The 27,051-nt window shown below is 42.6% G+C and overlaps 1 protein-coding gene across 1 annotated transcript; it reads left to right on the top strand.

Annotated features, from left to right (window-relative positions):
• Nucleotides 1-625: 625 nt before the first annotated feature.
• LOC123771524 (TRMT1-like protein) lies at nt 626-27,051 on the top strand. Its single transcript, XM_045764122.2, has 8 exons — nt 626-807; nt 5,624-5,753; nt 6,038-6,174; nt 12,523-12,735; nt 14,011-14,201; nt 17,398-17,570; nt 18,751-19,018; nt 26,552-27,051. The coding sequence occupies exons 1-8, from the start codon at nt 701-703 to the stop codon at nt 26,707-26,709; spliced, it is 1,377 nt and encodes a 458-aa protein (XP_045620078.1). The 5' UTR covers nt 626-700; the 3' UTR covers nt 26,710-27,051.

Below are 27,051 nucleotides of genomic sequence, written 5' to 3'. Positions count from 1 at the left end.
AATTGAATGCAAAGATAAGATAAGATTTATTTATACAACCCTGTTTGGAAATTAACTCCTTTTACAATGAAATAAGACACAAATAAGAACCTCAATTGTGTAGTGAATTTATGCATTTTGTTTTGATTAAAAGCTTAGGTAGTACAATGTACTACTTCTACTACTAATACCATATTATATATGAGGGGCTACTAAATAAAATTAAAGCACAAGCATGTTCACCTAATATCATTAGCTGACAGGTGAAATAATATGAAAGTCGGAAACTATTTGATTCTCTCTTAGAATTTCTACTAATCCTTTCTTTCGTCGAGACCAATATATGTCAGTGACCCCTCAGATAAATTTCATTTGCAGAAATCAAATTATTCAGACCGTTTCAAAGAAAACGAGTTAGATATACTTTTATATTTTACCTGAATTTACCCGAGTCTGCAGTTTAATGCTGATAAATGTAAAGTTCTGAGGCTAGGTAATGATGATAGAGTTACAAGATACGAGCTTGATGGTGTTGAGATTGCGAAGTCGGATTGCGAAAGGGATCGTTTTAATACTGACCAAGCATACGCATGTACGAAACGTACAAGTTTTGTAGTCGAACTGATAGAAATGTGTGTATGCGATCCGTGGTGTGTACCAAGTGACCAACAACAACAAACAGTCGTCAGTAGGCGGCGGCTGCAGTTTGCAACTCAACACGATGACTGAAGAAATTGAGGAACACGGTGTTAAGATTAACATTAAAGGCACCATTCAGGCACCCAAGAGGAATGAAGTTATGTTTAACTCAGACATGGTAGTGAACAGGTAAGCTTTAATAAGTAGGGGCAATATGGTGCCAAACGTCTAGGCACTGGTACAGGCACAGGCACCTCTTTATCTTAGGGCCCCTAGTGCCACAGAGCTGAAAGCCAATAAAATGCCAAAGTCAATGAGACTGTGAGAGTATCGCTTCATATCTGCAACGAGATGGTCTATGAATTCCTGATCAAAATATGCCATAAAATTATTAATTTCAGGCATATCATCACCAGTATAAGGGAATGAGGGTGTCACACCAACATCAATATCATCAAATGTGGGATGGTGATGAAAACTTTGTGGGACAAAATTCTCGCAATCCTACCACATAAGTACACCAGCGGTTTTGGTTTTGACACCAACACCACCACGAGCACCACTAGTATCGGTGCCAACACCACAGCTCCATCGTCTTGTACTAGAGCTGCGTATGGGTATGCCAGAAGATGAGTGTTCTGCGTATAATAGGCCTCTCACGAACACATGATGTCGAGGGCGCACTGTCGTCTTTGTCCTCAGGCCACGTGACACACTCGCTTACCTCGGCATGTTGCTGGGGCAGTAAAATCCTACCTAGTAATACCATAGTCTCCTATACTCGGTTTGTCAACACTGCTTGTATCGGAGCCTATATTATTGAAGCACGAAAATGACTCATCACATGTAGTATCACCACATAATCTCACATCAAGTGACACAGATGGTGATGGTAACTTTAGCGGTGTTGACCCAGGGCATTGTGGGAGGCCAGGCGAGGTGCGTGTACTGTTCACACTTGCGACAGCGTGCACCTCGGTGTCCCCATCACTCGAGTCTGACCCCTGTATTAGGTCTTTTTCAGGACTGTAATCTAAATCATCATCAATCGGTCCATCATCATACAATATGTCCCATATTTTCTCCTCTGAGAGTCGTTTAGCAGGACCGCGGCTGACCCGTGAACCGAGAGCTCGTAGATGATGCCTCAGACATGGTTATTTCCTTGAAACTAAGGGTATCCATGACCTTGGGGCATGCTGGGATTTTTTTTTCAAAATGGCAGACATCACTGCAGGCCTCAGGCATCTATTTCGTACCTGCGTCACCACGTGCCATTTTTTAAGCGTACGCTATAACTACGAGCTCTCTGAGTCGCGTTGTGCACAGCAGACCTAGCGCTTCAAGACATAGTGCGCAGTGCAGTGGTTAAACTGCTGCAAATGTAAAATTATTGTAAATATTTGTATTTAGTTCTCTTTCTTTTAGTTGTGTTATTTAATAAATAATACTCCTTTTTTATTCAATATTTTATTATTTAAATTTTGATGTAAAAAAAAGTTTAAACATGTATCAATAAATTACTGGTCAGGTTTAAAATTATTATGAACACTTGAACATGACAGTATTATTATGAACATTATGGTATGGACCACTGCCAGTGGTCCGTACCATAATGGAAAAAATAATCAGCACTTTTGAGGTGTAACTTTAGAAGTATGAATTATGAACCTTTTCCAAACTACTGATTGTGCATATGTTGAATAGTGGCCTGTGTGGGCAATATGCTGTTTGGATATGAGCAGGATAGTGATAATTGTTTTTCCCTGTATCAGAGTACACTGTAGTGCAGTTCCATATAGGCCTATGTCTAAATAAGTGCAGTTCCCCATAGGCCTATATCTAATATACAGTGTCCACAATTGTTAGGCTAGGCAGATTTCATCATTCAAGCCTACCTGCCGAAGCCATAAATGTCAAAACTCGGTTAAACTTTAAAATCAAGGTTGAAAAAAATCAGTAGAACAAATTGAGGACCTTTGACAAACTGCCGGCTTCCTGTCCTCGTTAAAGTCACTAGGTATTAGTGGCCCTCAGGTAAATTCATAATATATAGTTCATTTTCTTGTATGGCCTGCTTTGAAAACAGTACATAACATTGTTACAGTAATATTGGAGTGATTACTATGTCAGTGAGAATATCTGCTGATATTGTTTCCTTTTAATGCAGGGAGGGTTAATGTGCAACATTTGATTAGCTTAATCCCATGCTGTTCTATTTCCAGCAGTACTCTGGACAGATCTTGGTGACAGGCAGCACAGCACATTTCAGTAATGAACATGAGCAGTTACAGAATCTAATTGTTTTCACTGTTTTGGTTATAGTGTGATGTTATCTTGCATTCAGACAGTACAGTGCTCATCGAAGCTATATCCAAATAGCTAAGTGGTGCACTTTCAAGGTCATGATGCCTTCACTAACCTAAACTATGATGCCAACATCAACCTATTATTTTCCAACTGGAGCAATTCTTATTTAATTATTAGTAGTATTGTATTTTCATTCTTAATTTATAGCCATCCAGCCTATATTATGTACAGTATACTGTTCTGTATTAATTTCTTGCATATCTCCATAATATTAAGAAGATATACAGTAACTAACAATAAGTTAGTTATTTCTTCAGTAGTTTACAAAGTTACATGTAAACTATAGGGATTTTATTTAATATTTTAATTTTGTAATTACAACACAGCTTTTTCTTTTCATATATATTATTGAATTTCTTCTTTGTTAAAATTTTCAGTTAAATAGCTCAGTCAGAGAATATGCAGATCTGATGTATGTGAGACGTAAATAGTGGAGACACATATACTTAAGTGCACATTCCTTCAAAGTATTGGCAGTGTTAAGAGCAGGGCATGAGACATGGCTTCAAATAGAATCAAGGTTTACCTCTGACTTTAAATTCTCATATGTGGGTGAAATTGGAGTCAACAGTCGCTGCCAATGGGGTCAAACAGTAACTACGCGCACTCCAGCAATTGCAAACAGCAAATTCAAGATCAACTGCAGGAAACTCCTGAGTCTGAGGAGTAATCCTGAAGGAGACAGTCTAGTCATGAGAGGAGTGTACCTGGTGTGCATTCACCAAACCCTGTACCATACTGTACCACCAGTGATGGAAAAGGGTGAGAGTAGCCCTGAGCTAATCAAAGAGCAAACAAAAGCATGTAAAAATTGTGCACCTCAAGTGACAGCCTAACTGGAGAGAGCCACCATGGTTGGAGACTACTAAACATATTGAATACTTTAATGTACAGTATGCTGTACAGTGGTACCTCGGAATGTGATTGTCCCTGTATGCGAGATTTTCGGAAGGCGAGGTGTATTTACTCCAAAAATTTGTCTCAGAAGGCGAGGGTTACTTCGGGAGGCGAGTTTGGACGCGAGTTTGTTGATACGCGTACAGCCGACCTAGCGCGTTCGTCGCCCCTCCGCCCCGCCGCCCCTCAGTTTATTATTGTCTGGCGCTCAGTGACTACCCCCACATCAATTCTTCTCGCGGATTTTCAGTGTTTTGTTGGATTTTTGGTGATTTGTCTATACAATTTGTTATTATATATCTCACCATGGGTCCCAAGAAAGCCAGTGGTAAGGATAAAGGCCAGAAAGCTCCTGTGAGGATGACAATAGAGGAGAAACAAGAGATCATTCGGAAGCATGAGAACGGTACACGTGTTGTTGAACTTTGTAGGCAGTACAACAAAGCCACATCAACAATATGCACTATACTTAAGAAGAAAAATAAGATTATGGGTGCTAAAGTGGCAAAAGGAGTAAGAACATTAACGGCACAAATACTTGAAGAAGTGGAAAAGTTGTTATTAATTTGGATACACGACAAGGAGTTGAGGGGTGATAGTGTTTCGGAGGCCATTATTTGTGAGAAAGCCAGGGTGTTGCACGAAGACCTTCTAAAGAATACCCCTGCAACGAGTGATGCAGATAAGAAAGAGTTTAAGGCAAGCAGGGGCTGGTTTGAAAAATTTAGAAAGAGAAGTGGTATCCATAGTGTTACAAGGCATGGGGTTATGTGATGTGATTATGGAAGGGGACTCCCCTTCCAAACAGTAACTCCTCTCCTCCTCCCCCCTCCTCACCATCTTCCATACGCCTACAGCACTCGACAGTAAGGTAAGTAATAACTGGAACACAGTTTTGTAGGTTTATTTAGATGAATTAGGTATAAAAATTTAGTTTGATGTGGGGTTTTTGGGGTAGTCAGGAACGGATTAATTCATTTCCCTTTATTTCTTATGGGGAAATTAACTTCGGAATGCGAGTTTTCGGAAGGCGAGGCGTCTCCAGGAACGGATTAAACTCTTATTCTGAGGTATGCCTGTACCATATTAATCATTTTTTACTTAAATAATAAACTTCATTGTTGATCAAAATTATTAGCATATATATATATAAAGCTGAAATCTCACACCCCAGAAGTGACTCGAACCCATACTGCCAGGAGCACTATGCAACTGGTGTGCAGGACATCTTAACCACTCGACCATCACGACCGGACAAAAGATGATGGTAGCCGAGGCTATTTTCCCGTCATCTTTTTTCCCCATTTGATATGCCTGGGGACCATTCAGGCGTGTTCGCATTTGTGTTCCTCACGTGTGCCCCAAAGAATGAGGTGATTTGATAAAATATTATGCCCAAGATTACCATCAGAGTGCCGGCGGGATGATGGGAAAATAGCCTCGGCTACCATCATCTTTTGTCCGGTCGTGATGGTCGAGTGGTTAAGGTGTCCTGTACACCAGTTGCAAAGTGCTCCTGGCAGTATGGGTTCGAGTCACTTCTGGGGTGTGAGTTTTCAGATGCATAAATGCCTGGGGACCATTCAGGCTTGTTCGCATATATATATATATATATATATATATATATATATATATATATATATATATATATATATATATATATATATATATATATATATATATATATATATATATATAATATTATGTACTGATAATTTTTATATATTTTATACTACAGATCTCTTGTTCTGTGTGCACTATCCGCATATAGTGAGTCTGGTAAATGCCTTAATGGCCAGATACGATGTCTAGATGCTCTTGGTGCCACAGGTGTTTCTGGCTTGGCCTGGGCTCGACAAATACCAAAGGTGTGTAATGCTTATAATTCATTATTGTATTTATTTATTTATTTATTTATTTATTCATTTATTTATTTATTTATTTATTTATTTATTTATATACAAGAAGGTACATTGGGTTTGTGAGAATACATAGCATGGTATTTACAATCTTGTAGAGCCACTAGTACGTGCATGTCTATATCATGTTTATAACTGTCTTGTAATCTGGCTATTTAAATATTGTAGTCATGAATTCTTTCATTTTCTGTATTGTCATAACAAAAATGGAGTGAACATAATGTATTATGCAGGTTGCCGTCATAATAAATGATCAGCTTCCTGCAGCCACTCAGAGAATCCAGGAGAATGCTGTTGCTAATGGACTCCATGTTGAAATTACCACAGAGGATGTCAGTGTTCTATTGCACCAGAGACCTTTTGATTTTATGTAAGTAGCTGAATAGATACATTTATGGACAGATACATTGATGATAGACTAGAAGATTTATTATGTTTATTATCCCGGGCAGGACAGAAATAGTTGGACACATGTCCTATCACTTAATATTCCTGTTTACGACCAGTCAGTAGTTACTCAAGAGTTAGCCAGCTTGTTGTGGTATTGCATCCTGGTTAAGGGTCAGTAATTAGACCCTGGGAGGGACCTTGATGTAAACCTAACATGTACTATATGTACAAACAAATGCTTGTCCCCTGACACATTTATTTATAATTGAGTGAGTTGTAATTAAATTGCAGTACAGTACTGTACTGTGTACTTTATGTCGGTATATACTATTTTCAGGAACATGATCCCCTTCCCTTTGTTCTTTACAACCCTTTCCTTTAATGATTTTGTTGCTTTGTCTTTATGTACCATTTCACAAGCTTTCCAGTCCCTGAAACTTTGTAGAAAATAGAATTCCTTTCTTCTTCATTTCTATCCCCATTTAGATGTTTCACTTCAATGAGGTTCATTTTCAGCTTTTCTCTGTCCTCCTTTGAAAGGTCTTGTCTTATTGACCAAAGTTTGTCATCCTCGTCACATTGCAATTTTCTGGCATTCTAAAGCACTTCTGCCATATACTTCACTCCATTGTTCTCATATTTTCCTATCCTCCTAAAATCATTGACATGCTCCTTTGAATTTAGGCCTTCTCCTAATCCTACAATTTCTTCTATGATTTTCATCTCTTCTGCTGCTCTGTCCACCCTAGATGAAATTTCCTTCTCTAAACATCCAAAAATTATTATGGACTTGCTTCTATCTACAGTGTTTTGTACAAGTTTACTGTTGGTAACCAGTTCTTTCCTAATTGCTTGCCTAAGATCTGCTTTTTGTTTGTCATTTCTGGTTTTGACTTCCAAACACATTTCCTTAATCGTATCTTTCTCTTTTACAACTTGCGCATATGTCTCTTATTTCTTCTTTATACTTTGCTAGTTCTTTATTAACCTCCTCTCTGTGAGTTGTCAATGAAGTTTCTCATTGCATCTCCTTGCCTAACTCCATGTTTGTCCTCAGGCTCCCTTGGAGTTGTTCACCATATGAGTCTATTTTCTTGTTAATTTCTTTAAATGTCCTACTCTTCACTTTCCATACCTCATTATCCTTTACTAGTTCCTTGATGTGTTCCTCCTGTATCCTTACCTTATTAGTCAAGCTGGTAATTTCCTTACCTTGCTGGAAAATACTTAATTTTAAATTACAAAACTCAATCTTGAGACCTTCATTTTCTTGTTCTAATTTAATTATCTTTTCTTCATAATTCTTTAGCATGTCCTCAATAATCACTAACCTTCCAAGAAAACCACCTTTCATTATATCTTGTTGTGAGAAACCTGCATAACATATCTTTGTTGGGGTGCTGTCCTCCCCTGTGGTGGCAGCCATCTTTGTTGACATTCTGCTGTTTTGAAAGATCGACTTTTCTAGCCAAGATTTTTCATTCACAGACAATTATATCTTATCTCTTAGTTACTTTTCAAATTCCCTACACCTTTATATATTCTGGGACACCACTTGCAACCTTCACCCTACTCCCAACACGTAGATAATTTTAATTATCCTGGAGCCTGCACCAGTGTGACTCCTCAGTGTGATGCTCACCCTCCAAGTTGTTTGTGTGTAATTACCTAAGTGTAGTTACAGGATGAGAGCTACGCTCGTGGTGTCCCGTCTACCCAGCACTCTTTGTCGTATAACACTTTGAAGCTTCTGACGGTTTTGGCCTCCGTCACCTTCTCACTTAACTTGTTCCAACCGTCTACCACTCTGTTTGTGAAAGTGAATTTTCTTATATTTCTTCGACATCTTTGTTTAGTTAGTTTAAATCTATGACCTCTTGTTCTTGAAGTTCCAGGTCTCGGGATATCTTCCCTATCGATTTTATTAATTCCAGTTAATATTTTGTACGTAGTGACCATATCACCTCTTTTTCTTCTGTCTTCTAGTTTTGGCATATTTAATGCCTCTAACCTCTCCTCGTAGCTCTTGCCCTTCAGTTCTGGGAGCCACTTAGTAGCATGTCTTTGCACCTTTTCCAGTTTGTTGATGTACTTCTTAAGATATGGGCACCACACAACCACTGCATATTCTAGCTTTGGCCTAGCAAAAATCGTGAACAATTTCTTTAGTATTTTGCCATCCATGTATTTAAAAGCAATTCTGAAGTTAGAAAGTGTGGCATAGGCTCCACGCACAACGTTCCTTGTAGTCCTCAGGTGATAGTTTTCTATCTAGAACCACCCCTAGATCTCTTTCTTTATCAGAATTCTTTAAAGATTTCTCACATAATTTATAGGTTGTGTGGGGTCTATGTTTTCCTATTCCACATTCCATAACATGGCATTTATTCACATTGAATTCCATTTGCCAAGTGGTGCTCCATATACTTTTGTCCAGGTCTTCTTGAAGGGCATGACAATCATCTAAGTTTCTTATCCTTCCTATTATCTTAGCATCATCAGCAAACATGTTTATATAATTCTGTATACCAACTGGTAGATCATTTATGTAGACATTGAACATCACTGGTGCAAGAACTGAACCCTGTGGTACTCCACTTGTGACATTTTTTCAGTCCGATACATTACCTCTGATTACTGCCCTCATTTTTCTATCAGTCAGAAAATCTTTCATCCATGTTAGAAGCTTACCTGTCACCCCTCCAATATTTTCCAGTTTCCAGAACAACCTCTTATGTGGAACTCTGTTGAAAGCCTTTTTTAGGTCCAGATAGATGCAGTCAACCCAACCATCTCTTTCCTGTATAATCTCTGTGGCTCGATCATAGAATCTGAATAAATTCGATACACAGGATCTTCCAGATTGAAAACCATACTGCCTGTCTGATATTATATCATTTCTCTCCAGGTGTTCTACCCATTTAGTTTTTATTATTTTTTCCAATATTTTCACTATTACACTTGTCAATGATACAGGTCTATAATTGAGGGGGTCTTCCCTGCTGCCACTTTTGTAGATTGGAACTATGTTATCCTTTTTCCACACGTCTGCTACGATTCCAGTACACAGGGATGCCTGAAAGATCAGGTGACGTGGAATGCTGAGCTCAGATGCACATTCTTTCAGTACCCATGGTGAAACTCCATCTGGACCAACTGCTTTGTTCTTACTTAGCTCCTTTAGCATATTTTCCACTTCATCTCTAGACACCTCTATACGCTCTATGTTGCTCTCTGGAATTCTTATTGTGTCTGGTTCCCTGAAAATCTCATTTTGTACAAACACACTTTGGAACTTTAAGTTTAATGTTTCACACATTTCCTTTTCATTTTCCGTGTATCTGTTCCCCATTTTCAACCTCTGAATATTATCCTTTACCTGCAGCTTGCTTTTAATGAATTTATAGAAAAGGCCTGGATCTGATTTACATTTGTCTGCTATACTGTTCTCAAAGTTCCTCTCTGCCTCTCTCCTTACTAACATGTTGTTTCTTGCCTCTTTGTATTGCTGGTATGTTTGGGGGTTTGGCCTCTTTCTATAATGATTCCATGCTTGTGTCTTTTGATCTCTGGCCCTCTGGCAATTTCTGTTGACCCAACCCTGTTTCCTAGGTCTGCATGTCTGTTTTGGTATGAATGTTTGTGTGCCTTCATCATACAGTATATTGTGCAGAATTTGGCATACATCTCATTTACTTCCTTTTCTAGCAACACGTCTGTCCAATCACACCCAAGTAAAAAATTTCTAAGTTCCCCATAGCGTCCTCTCTTGAAATCGAGTTTAACAACTGTTTCACTGTCCCCATTCTCTACTAGATTATATCACATAGCCTATTTAATGTCCAAGAGGACGTAATCACTCTTTCCCAAAGGAGGAAGGTACTGGATGTCAAATACCTCTTCTTCTTTCCTGGTGTGTGTGTGTGTGTGTGTAATTACCTAAGTGTAGTTACAGGATGAGAGTTAAACTCGTGGTGTCCTGTCTTCCCAGCACTCTTTGTCATATAACGCTTTGAAACTACTGACGGTCTTGGCCTCCACCACCTTCTCACCTAACTTGTTCCAACTGTCTACCATTCTGTTTAAAAATGTTGAGACTCTCTGGGTTCGACCTGGTGACTCTCTGGGTTCACTGGTGTCCGGCTACCAGCGACAGACCCCACTCCGAGGCCGTGACTCTTCCTAAGAGTACAAAGAGCTTAGCACTTCTTAAGTGTGTGTGTGTGTGTGTTTGTGGCATCTGTGCAATATCTGGAGAATACTTTTATGTATAGCCCTGAAAAGACAAACCATAACTGTCCCTATTTTCTGCTTGTTACAACTTGTAATAAAGTTGTTAAATCTTGGCTTAACGTGTTTATGACGTATTAAAACGTTGTTACAACTTGCTATATTGGTTGTTATAACTGGTTAGGGGGTGTTAAAGCTTGTTCGAACGTTGTTGCAACGTCGTAGTTTCGTTGTGTGTTTGGCGGGTAGGGTTGATATTTTGAAGACTTGCGTATAGTGGTGCAATGAAAATTCTTATTGTTATTTGGCCATGTAGCCCCTTGGTTGTTGATTTAATAAAATCAAATTTTCTGTGGAGAGCCCCTACAGCTTCCTGGAGCTTACGAACTGAAGCTAGGCAGCCGGCGCGGTAGGTCCGGGGCTTCCCCCCTCCCCCTCTCGGGCGGGGAGGGCTGCGAGGACGATCGGCGTTGCAGTAGAGTGTGATGTTTGCTTGTTTCCTTGGGATTGTATGGAGTTTCTACCTCTCTGTTCGGTTTTTTGTTTTAGTTTTTTACCATGTGGGGTTTGTTTTGTCATGCCTACCTTTCTGGGTGCCTGACCCCAGTCAATGGCAGATAAGGAAAACCCCCAAACACAAGGGGATTTTCAAGGGCCATTGTTCCCTGAAACCTCTCTGAAGGAGCCAGGTTCTGGCGCTGGTCCCTGGTAGGTCTGAACTCCTTAGCTAATGTCCCGGTCTAATATAACATACATTAGCCCGATAAGCTCCAGGGAGCCTCCGGGGCTCACCCAGAAAATGGCGTTTCATTACATTCAACGCTGTTTTTTTTTTTTTTTTTTTTTTTTTTTTTTTTTAATTCAATGGGAAGGGAGTACCACCTCTGGTTGGAAGAAGGGGACCCTTAGCCTCAGAGGAAACCACACATAACGCATTAGAGGGAATGTTTAGGTCCCCTCCAATACAGTTTGTGTGTGCTTTTCTCCTACCACCCCCTTCCTTTTTTTTGGGGGGGGGGGTAGTATTTGTCTGTAGTATTTGAGGTAGTATTATATATAGTATTATATATAGTATTATATATACTGACAGCAGGTTTTTTATATATATATAGTATTATATATAGTATTATATATACTGGCAGCAGGTTTTTTTTTATGCATGTCTCATTTAATATGATAGCATATTCCGTATTTACTATTTTCTGATTTAGGGCTTCTATCCCTCTTACTAATGCTCTTGCATCAGGGTTCAGCTGGAAGAGGAGTTCACCAAAAGTCATGTTGTTTTCAAGATGAAGAAAAGAATTGAATAACTGAAGAATGTATTACACTTATTATAAAATCGCACGACGTTTCGAACCTGCGTGGTTCATTCTCAAGTGATAAGAAATTACAAAACTCGGTAGATTTATACCAATATGGGGTCAGGTGAAAACATAAGTGGAAAACGGGGGTAAATAGGGGCACGTACAATGATTAATCAGATGTAATAGGCCTATTATGATGAGCAGTGTCTTGTGTGTTGGCATCATTATGTTCCGGTCTTGTTTTTATTCTCATGGTGAAATTTATTCTCATTTACTCCCACTACGCCCAATAATCAGCCAAATACCAACTCCAACCTATCACCTGGCAAAAAGACTTAATGCCTTGTACACCACCGATCGAGCGCCTCAAGGCGCGTTGTGCAGTGCAGTGATTAAAGACTAACTGAGTGTGATGGCTCATATGTAATACTTTTGAGTGGCTGGAAAGCATCTCTCTAAGCAGCGCACTTAGTTAATGCAGGCCCTTCCTGTGTGTGTGCTTTATTTCCCTGTGCACAGAGCTTGTTTGCATCAGGGAAAATATGGGGACACTAGAGTCATGGAACCTCGTATTGGGGTCGGTGATGGCACCTTGCAGCAGTTTCTATTATTTATACTGTATTAAATACCTTATTGTCTAAATATAGCACAAAAACAATTGTCTGAATACCATATAGCAATGTGATTCTACACCAACTTGATTGGTGTAAAAAAAATTGCTGCAATAAAAATTAAAATTCAATTAAATTTGTACAAGGATGGCTAATAGTTATTTTTGCAATTGTCTACAGATTTTTAGACTGTTATGGGTCTTCAGTTCATTATCTTGATGCAGCATTTCGTAATGCACCAAAGTATGGCATCCTGGCAATTACCTCTACTGATGATGCAGCTCTGTATGGAAAAGCTGCAGATGTAACACTGAGAAACTATGGTGGCTATGTTGTTAAAACTTCATATGCCAAAGAGCTAGCAGCAAGACTAGTACTGGCAAGTGTTGTTAGGTAAGTTGAAGACAAGTGTATAGTGTTATACAGTGTTCTCTTCAAGCAACAGTACTGAGTAAGCTTGAAGATTACATTGTACATATACCATTAATAATAATAATTGGTAGCTTTATTACAGACCTATGTCTATGTGGTGTAAACATAGAATGGTAATTATACAACACACTAATGCAGTTAAATATACAGGCATACAGTATAATGAAAGCAAGGCTTGCCGGGTAATTGATGGGTATAACTTTTAAGCTGAAAGCAATATCTTTCATAAGTTGCATCTTTATGTAAATTTAGTCCGGAAATTACATTTTCCCAAATTGTTTTTGTTTTGGAGGAAAGAAAGTCATGGTTATGATTGGAGATACAGTGTTTTGAATTTGTTTAGCCATGTAATAGCTTTTGTTTATTTACATGCATTGTTTTTGTAGATGTTGATTGTTTCAGCCTATTGTTATTGACGCATGTGATGACCTCTTTTCACCAATAACTGAATAAAATTTAAATGTAGTGTATGCATATTACATATATACTGTATGTGTAAATATGTATGTATTATATGTATGTGTTTATTTGCACAATAAGCCACTGTAAACAGAAATTGAAAGGAATCAGGCTAGTGTTCTTGTCCACATGTGCAGCTTCATTAGATATACAGAAATCTGGCATAAGGAGGATCAATGTGGGAAGACTAAAATCACATGTTAAAATTAATTCTGAACACTAAAAGTTAATAGCAAATGCCAAAGATTACGAGATAACATGAACTTTGATAACTAATCCAAACCAATTTCTGTTACTATGACACTACTAACTATGATTATAAAACATAATAGAATCATTTAAGGTTCAGTATGACTGAGGGTTAGTGCTATCATAATAGACTTGTGTTCCAAACAAAGAGCCGAGCAATTCCAACACTGAAACATCATATAACACAGTCTATTAAGGTTTTTATCGTCATTAATGTATACTGGTTCACATATTGTTAACAAATAACCACAAATAATTACTAGTATAGGACTTAGAAGTTGTAGTGCATACAGACAAAAGAATGGCAATGGAACAACCACTGAAACACGCCAAACTAATATCCAGAGGCTTAGCAACACACTTAAGATTTTTAATTGTGCTGTTAGAAAAATGTCATAAATTTTTTGTTTAGTTGTTATTTACTTGAAGAATATGAAGGTGTATATCATGCAGCATTACCATTACAGACCTCCCTGCACGAGGTGCTATAGTTACAGTACAGTGTTTCAAAATTGTCTTCATTTCCAGATCTGCTGCAAAATGTAACAAAGGTATTGAAGTTTTATGTTGTGTTGCCTTGAAGAGCTTCATTACTGTCATTGTACGTGTCATACGTGGTCCCTCGGCGGCAAATAAGTGCGTCCGTAAAATCAGCCGCATCATCCACTGTTGTATGTGTGAGGACAGGGCATTTTATCCTCAGACTGTCTATCCTCTAGGTAAGTTACACTTCATGTACTGTACTTCATGTACTGCATTTACTGCACTGCATTACGTACAGTATTTTGAGTAAAAGTTATGTGGGTCTAATGAAATATTGATCAATAATCCTTCATAAATACTGTACAAAAGACTCCCAGGTCTGCACACAGATTTTAAGCTCAACACTTCTATTTTGGGTTGCAAGTAAGAGAATTTTTCAGTTTTACACCACTGTGGTTTATTGGTAGAAAGAGCATAATTTTCCCAACTTTTCATTTTAAATTGCTTTAAATGCATAAGTATACAACCATCATTTTAATAAAGAAAAAAATCTGTAAATTTGACTTTACTCATAACAGAACCAAAAATAGTTTATGATTTCAAATCCCCCTTGTTCACTCCATGCAGCAAGATGTATCCAAGTGTGGTGGACAGGATGTGTAGAGTTAGGGCCAGGTAACACTGCCCCAGCACTGCAAGGCTAATGTCTACAAGCCCAGGCAGGGTCATACTGATGCTAGGGATCCATGGAGAACATTCAGTTTAAGGAACTCTAAGCCCTTCCAAGTGCTCCTCTAGATCAAACATGACGACCAAGTTCAGTAATTCTCTGATAACCAGGAAATTATCCTCTCCTCCCTCAGCCACTACTCCTGACTGCCAATGCAGGAACAAATTGGCAGTGTTTTCTTTCACCTCATGCCTCTGCTCACCTGGGAGTAAATAGTTAGTTACCTGGGAGTTAGGTAGCTTCTGGGTCTGCATCCTGGGGATGACTAGTAGGTGCCCTAGTAATTAGATATGTATATACAGTACACACACTCAGCCCATGGCAAAGCTTGCGGAAGACTTACCGAAAGTCAATCCACCCCTGTGCACCGCTATTCATCCAGTAAAAATTGGGGACCTGGGAGTAAAACCAACTGGTGGGTTGTGTTCCAGGGAACACTAGTAGGATGAGGCTTACTGTGAGCTAAGGGAAGGGAAAGCTCTCAACTGATTAAAAGGAGTTAGAAAGTATCTACTCCTGTATCCACCTGCAATACAGTATCTTATGATATCTTGCATTGATTTCGGGGCTAAATGTTCCCACAGCCCGATCTCTGACCAGGCCTCCTTTGTACTGTGTAAAAAAAAAAAATCATAACTGTATCCTCAATCCAATCTAGCTTGACACTTTCTAACTGGGTTTGAGTGTGTGCCTAGTTTGTGCAGTGAACTTGTGTTTAGATCACACTCTCACTCCCCACATTTCCTGCCCCTCTTCACCCCTCTCATCCCTTTCCCCCCCTTGCTACTTTCTCACCCCCACTCATCCCTTCCCCCTTCCCCCTTTCTTGCCTCTCTCATCACTTTCTCCCTTGCCCTTTTCTGACCCCTCCCTCTCACCCCTGCAGTGCTGGTGCAGGATGTCACCCTGCCCTGACTGTACTTATCCTGACCTTGGGATCCAGTTGGGTCTTACCTGAAGGAGTGGCTGAGGATCATGCTAAGAATGGTCCTTTTCATGGAAATTCAATATTTTTAAATGAGAATAAAGTATCTTCAACTGTATTTGTTTAATTAATTTTAATACAATAAAAGTACAGTGGAACCTCTATTAACGAGTGGCTCTATTAACGAGTTTTTCCAGTAACGAGCAAGCCACTCGCAGCAAATTTGTCTCTATTGACGAGCTCGCCTCTATTAACGAGTGAAACCACATGGCGCTTTCTAGCGTCTCGCGGGTTCTCGCAAATTCTCGGACGCCTCCGACGCCAGTGTTGTTGTTGTATCTCACACGACAAGCTTATGGATTTATTTGAGCTTTTCTTTGGGTTTTTAGTGGTTTTGCGACTACAATTTGTAACACACGATGTCTCCAAAGAAGCTGCTTGCTAAAGATAGTGTTGTCAAGAGGAAGAAAGACACAATTACTGTGGATTTAAAGAAGGAAATTATAGCAAAGCATGAGTGTGGTGTCTGTGTGATTGATCTCACAAGGAAGTATGGCAGGTCCTCATCAACAATTTACACCATTAGTAAGGGAATGAGGAGGTAAGGGAGGATGCTGCCTCTTCCACTGAGATCAGGGAAGTGTTTGGAATGTTTGAAAAGGTGAACGCATTCTTGGAAAAGCTGCCCTGATAAAGCAGTGACAACCCGGTGTGTAAAAATGTTTAATTAATTTATCACTTTGTGATAACACTTTATGAAAGTGTTATCACTTTTGCAGGTATATGTCGCTTGAACGTAACACACTTTTTTTCTCTTGAATGCACCCAAACACCGCGCTCAAGCGTCATTTGAGCAAATATTTCTATAAAATCCAATTCTTATCCGATCGACTTGGGGATTGTATAAATGTTTGCCATGAAATTTCCGTTTTCTTTAATAACCACATTGCCTATTTGAGAAAACGGCATTGTATTGTATCTTCGTGGTAAGACTTATATTGTTGACACAACGAGTGTAATCAACATAGTTTTTTATTTGGTGCTGGTCTAACGCATCCTTGTGTGACATTTGAAATGAAATTTGGGTGAAATTCCCAAGAAGAGAGAGTCCGCCTGACTCAGAGGTGGATTCTCCTTCCACACCATAACCCCTCTCATCCTTCCCACCTCCCCATCGTCTCCCTCAAGCCAGCAACTACTCTTCATAAGGTAAATAAATATTAAAACACTACAACAAAACATTTATATTTACATGTGCAATATTATATTTACATAAAAAAAAGTCATATAAGTATGGATGTTTTTGGGAGTGGAACGGATTAAATTTATTTCCTTTATTTTAAATGGGGAAATTTGTTTCCAAAGACGAGTTTTCCAGGTAACGAGCTCGGTGCCAGAACGGATTAAACTCGTTAATAGAGGTTCCACTGTATTACATAAATTTAACTGTACATTGTATAAATTAATGTTAAAATTCAACTGCACATACAGTACTGTATTTTTAGACCAAGATTATTATTATTATCCAATGAAAGCCATAACAATATATTATGGTCTCCAGTTCTGTAAGAGGTCTCATGCAATACATACATGTGTAGAACCAGAAGTTTGCTGTACTTTTGGGGAATGATTGATTTTTACAATTTAGATAAGAGCATTTGTTTGTTAAAATAGAGCTCCATTTGATAATGCAAAGAAATTACCTGTAGGATATAATTTTGTGTAAATTAATTTGATTTATTATAATGTATGCAATTTCAAACAAATTTTCCCCCAGAACAACCTTATTCATTACTATCATGTGACTGTCGAAGCAAGAGTGCAGGCAAATTGGCTGTAGAACTGGGTCCAGTGTGGTGTGATGAGATCTTCGATCCAGCTTTCTGTCAGGCAATGTTGTCCCGAGGTACCAGTCTACAGATGCCACACAAAGTCACCAGTCTTCTTACGGTATGGCTGTAAATGTCCTGTAAGTTACTATACTTTCATCAATCAAAATCTTATCAAATTAATTTAATAATATACTGTAGTATCTTTGCAAGGAGGGTACATAAGAATTAGTAATTAGTTTCAGATTTTTAAAGCTATTGAGTACAGTAATCCCATCTATAGCCATTTACTATACTGTATTGATCTGTAAAGATTAATGTCAGAAAAGTTGGCCAAAATTACAGTGTATCTCTTGCACAATGAAATCACAGCATAAGGAGGTGATGTATCAGTGAGAAAATCAGTAGGATCCTTTAGGAGGATTCGCACCATGTTTGAGTCCTCCTCAAGGTTCCTCCTGACTTTATCATTGACACATCACGTTAATGTGATTTAATTTTGCATTTGACGTGAAGTGTTGGAGGTAAACTACTTGACTACGAGCCAGAGAGAACGCGGGACAGGAAGCCCTGGGCTTGTGCTCCGGTTGGGAGCCTCAGGACTCCTAGTGGATTCAGCTGAATCCCAGGTTGCACTGCTTTTGACCTTGTTGTGGTGTAGTGGTCTATGGCGCTAGCTTGGGAGCACCAAGTAAGCAGGTTTGAATCCTTCTCAAGGTCCCTACTGATTTTCTCAATGAATCTCATCGTATTGTCTGTTTTCCACTCCTCCAGTGAACCCTGTATGATTTAATTGATTACTTTTATGTAATATAGACACTATCACAATAAACTGCACATAAGTCTTGACCACTTTTCAATGATCAAGAGATGGTAAATACATGAACCCGTGTAAGATTCTCCGGCAAGTCTAGAAGGGTATTGGCAACTACCTACAAGCTTGTACCAGTACAGTAGAGGTACGGTATATTTATCCAGATCTTTAACTTGGTTGCCTAGTTCCTTCTTTCATAGGCATTTTAAAATAGCTTTTCTGGGGGGAGCCCCGTCGGCTCCCCGGAGCTTTACCAGGCTGATATGCTAATGTCAGACTTTGGCATCAGTCATGTGACATTAGCGTATCAGCCTGGTAAAGCTCCGGGGAGCTTCTGGGTCTCACCCAGAAAATGGCGTTTCATTACATTCAACGCTGGGTTTTTTTGCTGCTTTGTTGTAAACAGCAATGTTAAACCTGCACTTCATCAAAATTATACACCTTGCAAAACAGGTCTGCTGATATAGTGTTTTGGGCCCCATTTCAGACTATTGTTAATGAAGCAAGATGTAAGGATAATCCTGGGACTGAGGTAAGTACAGGAGGTGACAAAGAGAACACTTTGACAGAAGGATTAGAAGATAGCTTAGCTGGAGCAGAAGATGAAGAGGAAGAGGAAGGGTTACATGGCCACTCGTGCCATTCTCTTGACGATGAAGCAGATGGGGAATCTCCAACAAAACGCTTAAAGACTGAACATTTTGTGCCAAGGTCACCAGCTTTCTACTTTAACTTGCATCGTCATTCACCGAAAGGTAAGAGTTAATTTTTTATGAGTTTACTAGAAATTAAAATAAAAAAATGTTTCTTTTGTGCATTGAATTGCATTAGACAAGGAGAAATTTTCTTCGCTTTTTGATGATCATGAGGTTACTGTAATATACAAATTGGTTATTGTAATATACAGTTACTGTATATTAAAGAAAAGTTTAAACAAATGAAGTATAGACAGTAAATTGGATGTTTGAATGTGTGCTCAATTCTTTTGATGTACTGTACTTTAAATTGTCATACCTGATAAAGATAACAAATTTAATTTACAGTAATGGCAATAGTGTTTGCTACAGTATTTTGATTTTTCTACACTTGTAAGGTATCCATGATGGATACTTTTTTCTGCAGTGTTTCTAGCTGAGATTGCCTCATTGGACTAATTTTAAAACACTTGTATTAACATAATGTGGTATACCATATCATTTATGGGTGCAATAACCCGTTGATGTTTGTTTTGGGACCCGCTTGATTGATAGTTATTTTAAAGGTAAATTGGCTACTTCAGTGGCGGCTCGTGGAAAAAACTTTGCCAGATGTAGCGCTGATAAATCATATATTATCATACAGCATGAAACCTCTATTTTTTGTCTCATTTTTATGCAAATTTTCACAATTTAGTTATAAATACAGAGGACCACTTGGTTTGCGATCCCCTTGGGGACGAGACCTGTCAGTTATCGTGTCTGTTCGTAAACAAGAAATGGAGGAAAATGGAGAGAAAAAAATAAAATTAAGATAAAATTTACAAAATAAATCTAGGGGAAACAATCGACAGGTTCATAGCATAAATGCAACAGTATTTTGTTTGCCCTTACCAATAAGAGAGGTCCTGATGCATTTCTCCTTCACACCCTCACTACTGCTCTCCCCCCTCCCCCATCACTACTGCTGGTCCCCCCTCCCCCATCACTACTGCTGGTCCCCCCTCCCCCATCACTACTGCTGGTCCCCCCTCCCCCATCACTACTGCTGGTCCCCCCTCCCCCATCACTACTGCTGGTCCCCCCTCCCCCATCACTACTGCTGGTCCCCCCTCCCCCATCACTACTGCTGGTCCCCCCTCCCCCATCACTACTGCTGGTCCCCCCTCCCCCATCACTACTGCTGGTCCCCCCTCCCCCATCACTACTGCTGGTCCCCCCTCCCCCATCACTACTGCTGGTCCCCCCTCCCCCATCACTACTGCTGGTCCCCCCTCCCCCATTACTACTGCTGGTCCCCCCTCCCCCATCACTACTGCTCTCCCCCCTCCCCCATCACTACTGCTGGTCCCCCCTCCCTCATCACTACTGCTGGTCCCCCCTCCCTCATCACTACTGCTGGTCCCCCCTCCCCCATCACTACTGCTGGTCCCCCCTCCCCCATCACTACTGCTCTCCCCCCTCCCTCATCACTACTGCTGGTCCCCCCTCCCTCATCACTACTGCTGGTCCCCCCTCCCTCATCACTACTGCTGGTCCCCCCTCCCTCATCACTACTGCTGGTCCCCCCTCCCCCATCACTACTGCTGGTCCCCCCTCCCTCATCACTATTGCTGGTCTCCCCTCCCCCATCACTACTGCTGGTCTCCCCTCCCCCATCACTACTGCTGGTCCCCCTCCCCCATCACTACTGCTGGTCCCCCTCCCCCATCACTACTGCTGGTCTCCCCTCCCCCATCACTACTGCTGGTCTCCCCTCCCCCATCACTACTGCTGGTCTCCCCTCCCCCATCACTACTGCTGGTCTCCCCTCCCCCATCACTACTGCTGGTCTCCCCTCCCCCATCACTACTGCTGGTCTCCCCTCCCCCATCACTACTGCTGGTCTCTCCTCCCTGCCTCCCTCCCTGCCTACCTCCTAGTCCCTCCCTCCCTGCCTGCCTGCCTGCCTGCCTCCCTCCCTCCCTCCCTCCCTCCCTCCCTCCCTCCCTGCCTGCCTGCCTCCCTCCCTCCCTCCCTCCCTCCCTCCCTCCCTCCCTCCCTCCCTGCCTGCCTGCCTGCCTGCCTGCCTCCCTCCCTCCCTCCCTCCCAGTCTCTCCTTGCCTTGCCTTTCCTTGCCTTGCCTTGCCTTGCCTTACCTTGCCTGCCTCGTGGCAGGCTTGCCTGTCCTGCAAGTGGTGTTGCTTGCATGTACTCCGCTTCACCCAGTCCACTGATCATGATATTTGGGTTCAGACGGCTTCGGCGTTGCATGCACATTATAGGTTGCTGCAGCGTGCTATGTTAGTTGCTCACTCGGATGCTCCGAGGTTGCCTCGTTTTGGTTATAGGTACCCAGACTTGGGGATGTTAGTCACCTCGACTTTGGTTTCATCCGGGCCCCCCTCTCCCCCTCAGTCTTTTCCCTCCTATTATTCGTCCTCTTCTTCCCCCCATCCCCACCCCCCATCCTCTCCTGCTTCCGGATCCAAAGCGTCTGAGGGTTTCGGAGTTGGAGTGAGGTTTAGTTGGTGAGACTCGGGTAGTTTCCTGGGATGCCCCATCCAGTGTGGCGATGGAGGCATTCGATCCCGTTCCTCCAGCCAGTGCTTTTGGGTCTGTCCAGTGGGCCCCCTTTGTTCCAGCTTTTCTGGCAGCTTCTGCCTTTTCTTTTAAAGCTAAGGGTTTGGAGGACAGCTCGTCCCCGCGTCCTGATGTGGAGGTTCCTGGGGCAGGGGAGGGGCTGACTTGGGGGTCTTGAGCCCCATTTGACCCCGCTTGGGTTTTGGTATTCTCTGAATGGGGCTTGTTGCTGCAAGGAGTGGGGTTTTCTTATCCCCCCTCCTTTTACGAGATTGATGTGACGTCATCACCTCCCCAGGTTCAGTTCCGGGTTTCCCTAGGTACTTTTCGGTTCTGTCTTTCCAGAGGTTTTCAGCCTCCCGGCATCCTGCCCCATGAGGTGCGGGAGGCCATTGTGGCATACCTCCTGCGCAACCCAGATTCTACTCGATAATGGATCCTGCCTCTCTTGAGTTTGGTTCTTCTTTTCCTCACTGGGTGTGTTACAAGGTTCGGGAGTCTTCCTGGTTCGCAGACTGTCCTATCCTTTCGGGGGGTGGGGGGGGGGGGTGGCATACGTTCTGTCGATCGTATGGGGAGGTGCCTCAGTGCGCCCCCCCATATGATATGGGGGGCGCACGGGGGGGGGGGGGGGGGAGGGCCTCAGTGCGTGTTTGTTCACCCCTACCCTTCCTCAGATGTCGGCCTGGTACAGCTTCACGTGCAGGTTCCCTCCCTTTCAGCTTCCCTAGTTGCTGAATACTTGCGCGCCCATAGCCATTTGGCTTCGGTCTTGCGTTTCTTTTCCCTTCTCGAGATGTCTTCAGACTGGCTTGAGGAAGACGTAGAGGCACTCAGGGACGATCCTGGGTCTGATGTGGTTGTCTCAACGGTTTGGGCGTTGGCTGCTCTGTTGAAGCTGTTTGCACCGATCCTGTGGGAGGCAGTGTCTCTGTTCTTGTTTCTCGTCTCGCGTACCAGTAGGTGGTGCTCGCTCAGTCCTTGGAATCCGCTTTGGCCTCTGGTTCTTAGGTTCTCTACGCCTTTTTGTCCTTTGCTGTTTGCAGTGTCTGTGGTGGTGCAGTATCTGCAGGCGGCGGTTTCTAGTTATCGTCCCATGTCGAACTTGTTGCTTCTCCGGGGGGGCCTGTGGGGGGTCTTCCCAGAAGGATCGTGCCAGGGCTTGGGGTGTTCCTCCCATTATGGTCGGCCAGTGGTGTCAGTTTCAGAGCCGGCACAGCCTTCGGAACCGACAACGACTGGTCGGCGCGGTGATCGCTCTGCTCGTAAGTCAGCTTCTCGTAAGGGGTATCGGCCCTTTAGCGGTTCGTCCCATTGATGGAGCAATATGGGGGGGAGGCTTGCGCTGTTTGCTCACGCCTGGTCCAACGATTTGTGGGCTTTCGGGTCATTTCTTGCGGCCTGCGGTAGCGTTAAGTCGCCCTCCTCCTCTGGAGAATTTGGGGCTGGCAGGGCAGGCCTCTTCTCCTGTGCTCTGTTGGGTCATCTTGGAGTTGATTCCCTTGATCAAAACATCTTCGTCCCTCAGGTGGGTTTCCCGCCTGTTTCCGGTTCCGAAACAGGACTGCGCAGACCTGCAGGTCCGCGCAGGTCCTGGACTCTGGACTTGTCCTGTCTGAACCCCTGGATTTATTGCCCCCTCCTTTCGTATGACTACTCTGTCCCAGGTCCAGTTTCTGTTGGAGCCAGGCGCTTAGATGGTGTACCTGGACCTCCGGGACATGTATTGGCACATCCCAATTCATCCGAGGTTCAGGGGATTGGCTTAGTTTTGTTGTGGGGCATCAGGTTTACTGCTTTCGTTGTTTTCCATTCGGCTTGAATCTGGCACCTCTCATTTTCACGTGCCTTACTCAGGTTGGGGTGGCCCGTCTGCGTCTCTTAGGGGTTCGGGTTCTGGCCTAACTTGCCGACCGGCTGGTGTGGGCTCCCAGCCAGTCAGAATGTCTGCTCGCCAGGGATTTAGTTCTTTCCCATCTCATCAGGTTTGGGTTCCTGGTGAACTGGAGGAAGTCCTATCAGGGTCCCTCTCAGGTTCAGTCTTGTGGGACTCTCGGACCGCTTCCTTGTCTCTCCCTCCAGAGGCTTTGCTGTGGCTACAGTCCTGCCTTTGTCTGTTTCTGGGGGGGGGCTCTTGGGTCACAAGGCGGTTACTCGAGGGTTTGTGTGGGACTCTGAACTTTGCCGTGATGCTCTACCCGCCGGGTTGGGTTTGGCTTCGTCAGCTGTTCTGGTTCCTTTGGGGACTTCTGAACCCTTCCGCCTCTCTCACAATCACTGGGTTCGGCCTATGGATGCCTTACGTCGCCTGCTGCGTCGCCAGCTTCCTCTTCAGGTTTTTCGAGGTTCAGTGTCTTGGCGCCTACCTCAGCCCTCGCTCGATGTGTTCACAGAAGCGTTGTCTCTTGGCAGGGGCCTTGTGACCAGTGCCCACCAGGCCAGCCAGGGGCGGTGGGGTCCATTCTTCCGTCGGGCTGACAGCATGGTGCAGGAGTTCGTGGCTGTGTGGATGTCGTTCCGCAGGGTTCAGGTCACTTGCAAATCAACGATCCGGCTCCATTCGGATTGCTCCCCGGTGGTTCATTGCCTGACTCACTGGGGTTCAATGTGGTTCTTGGCTCTTTGTGGCTGGTCACTTTGGATGACTTGTCTACCGAGTTCTCAGGGTTTAGCTCTCTTAGCCATTTACGTTCGAGGGGTGTCCAACGTCCTGGCGGATGGCCTATCATGGTTCATTTCCCTGTCCACGGAATGGACGGTTGACGCCAACTCGTTCAGTTGACTCTGCCAGACGTACAGGCTTCAGGAGGTGGACCTCTTTGCATCGGCGTGGTCGAGGCGTCTCCTGGTATATGTGGCACCCTTCCCTGACTGCGAGGCCATTGGAGTCGATGTCTTCAGACAGGACTGGTCGAGGTGGAGTTACTTGTTCCTCTTCACCCCGGTTCCACTGTTGCTCCTGTTCCTAGCTCGCTTGGAGACTTGCCAAGGGAGAGTAGTCCTCTTGGCCCCTTGGTGGCTGGCCCAGCCTTGGTTTCAGGCGCTGCTTACTCAGTGTTTGAACTCGGAGGTCTTCCTGCAGCTCTGCCTCTTTCAACAAATCGGGCCAATCTGTTACATTGCTGGTTCGATCTTCACAAGTCTTCAGGTCTGGTCTTTCTGACGTGGGTCTATCACCATTTGTATAGTGAACAGGTGGCTTCATTGATGGTGTCATACCTGTGTCTCATCTCAGCGGCAGTATGAAGTTTCCCGGAGGTCCTTTTGTTATTTCTCGTTCCTTCGTAGGTTTTAATAAGCAGTAATAAGTGGAAGCTGGAAGGTCATAAGGTACAACCGCTGTTGGAAGTCCATTCGCGACAAGCAGCCTGTTGATGACGTGGATATAGCGGGTAATGTCTTTGCTTGCTATTTTGTCCGCAAGGTGAAGGAGGACTGGTAAAAGGGTGATCTTGGTGGAGGCAGCAGACTGGGCTGGTTGTGGTGGGGTCAGAGCGAGTGGCGACAGCCTCCCGGGTAAGTCCCTCTTGGTTTATCTTTGGTTAAGTAGCTCCAGGAAGCCAAATGGACTCCCCCCAGAAAATCAGTGTTGAATGAAATGAAATGCCATTTTCTGGGTGAGACCCGGAGGCTTCCCGGCAACCCCCCCCTCCCTCCCTCCCTCCGGTCGGTGGTTTTTTTGCGGTTTTTTGACATCCAGCCTCAGAACTGATGGTGTGGATAGCTGGCACAGGAATCTGGGACTCCTCCTCCTCCCTCCCAGGGAGGGAGAAGCTGCACAGACAGCAGTAATTACCTAAGTGATTACCTAAGTGTAGTTACAGGATGAAAGCTATACTCATGGTGTCCTGTCTTCCCAGCACTCTTTGTCGTATAACCTTTAAAAAAAGGAAGACTACTTTCCACTGTCGGCTGGACCTGGAGACCATCAGGACTCCGGAGGTCGCCCCCACAACCTGGCTATGACTCATTCTTCCTTGTAAATGAGTGCGGTGACAGCTGTACATCATGCTCGTTTTTCGTTTGGGGAGGGGTGGTTCTGTCCAACAGTTCGGCTTTTGGTAGCAATATTTTAATCAGATAGGGTTTGTTTTGGGGCACCTACCTTTCTGGGTGCCTGACCCGGTCGATGGCAGACATAGCATGCTTCCAACCACATGGTCGTTTCTATAGGCCATTGCTCTTCGTGCCTCTCTGAAGGGGTCGGGTTCTGGCTCGTGGTCCTTAGTAGGCCTAAGAACTCCATTCGTTTTGACTGATGCCAGGGTCTAATACATTCATATCAGCCCCGGATAGCTCCAGGGAGCCTCCAGGTCTCACCCAGAAAATGGCATTTCATTACATTCAACGCTGGTTTTTTTAAATGACAGGTGGAAGACCCTGGACAGCAGTCACACTTGGCAGTACAGTACTATAAGCATGTTATTATTCGGAATAGCTAAGCATATCTCTCTTCAACAGATGCGAATCGCATTATGAATGCAATTTTATTTAATCTAAGACAGTTACTGCACTAATGTGCCAATATTCATTTATTATTGCAGTGCTCTCATGGCTCTGGAACCTTTTAACCCTTCCCATCCCATTGGCTGCTCCTCATTTTTAGCAGATACAGTATAAGACAATCAAACTTTGCAGCATCCTCAGCCATATTGGTGGTCTCTAATGACAAGTACAGTACAGTATATATACTTGTCCTACAGAAGATTAGGCTTAGTTGTTCTCTTCTATCTGCAGCCCTGTACAAAATGTGAACTTTTAGGATGAAACATTATATATTGTACACTCCATCTTTAGTCACTATAGGTACAATCATTTGGTTAAAATTGGTTGCACGGTACTACAATAGGGATAGGAATGTTATGAAAATAGTGAAGGAAGATTGATGGCAAGTGGTTGTTGTATTTAGAAAAGACAAATGCACATATTATACAATAACTATACGGTGTATTTAAAAACAAATGTTCAGAGATATAATTTGTATTATTGTTTTCATTCTTAGTGAAGTAAACCTCCCAATTTTATTTACAGGGCATGACTTGGGTAAAATCAACAAAGTTGTAGAATACCTTAGACGCGCTAAACACAAAGCGAGTCGAACACACTTTGATCCTGAAGCCATTCGCACCAGCTGCACTCTTGCTCAGTTTGCCAACCTTCTGCTCGAGTTTTCAAAGGCACAAAACTGAGCACACAGTATTTGAGGAGTGAGTTTCTCCAGAGAACAAATTTTATTTGATTTCGTTATCAATAAAAGCTTAACTTCTGATTTTGCTAAATTCTGTGATACTATGAAGAGGCTTCATTATTATTTCCAAAAATAATATGACTGATCAGTATGTCCTTAATGATTTAGGCGTTTCAGATCTGGATGCGACACTTTCTTATAAAGATGAAGAAAAGTCAACTGATAGATTAAATAATGTTTTCTTTATTTGTTTAAATAAAAAATAATAATAAAGGAAATGTTTGCCTGCATAGTATGATGTACAAATGCCAGTTATTTTTGTAAAATACAAATTAATGGCAAA

Source organism: Procambarus clarkii, chromosome 14 (genome assembly GCF_040958095.1).
Source record: "Procambarus clarkii isolate CNS0578487 chromosome 14, FALCON_Pclarkii_2.0, whole genome shotgun sequence".
Classification (NCBI taxonomy): domain Eukaryota; kingdom Metazoa; phylum Arthropoda; class Malacostraca; order Decapoda; family Cambaridae; genus Procambarus; species Procambarus clarkii.
This window is presented reverse-complemented; position numbering and strand designations above follow the sequence as displayed.

Coding starts and splice junctions, on each gene's coding strand:
- LOC123771524 (XM_045764122.2), top strand. CDS start 701: ATGACTGAAGAAATTGAGGAACACGGTGTTAAGATTAACATTAAAGGC. Junction 6,175..12,522: donor CAGAGACCTTTTGATTTTAT/GTAAGTAGCTGA, acceptor AATTGTCTACAG/ATTTTTAGACTGTTATGGGT. Junction 19,019..26,551: donor GCATCGTCATTCACCGAAAG/GTAAGAGTTAAT, acceptor TTTTATTTACAG/GGCATGACTTGGGTAAAATC.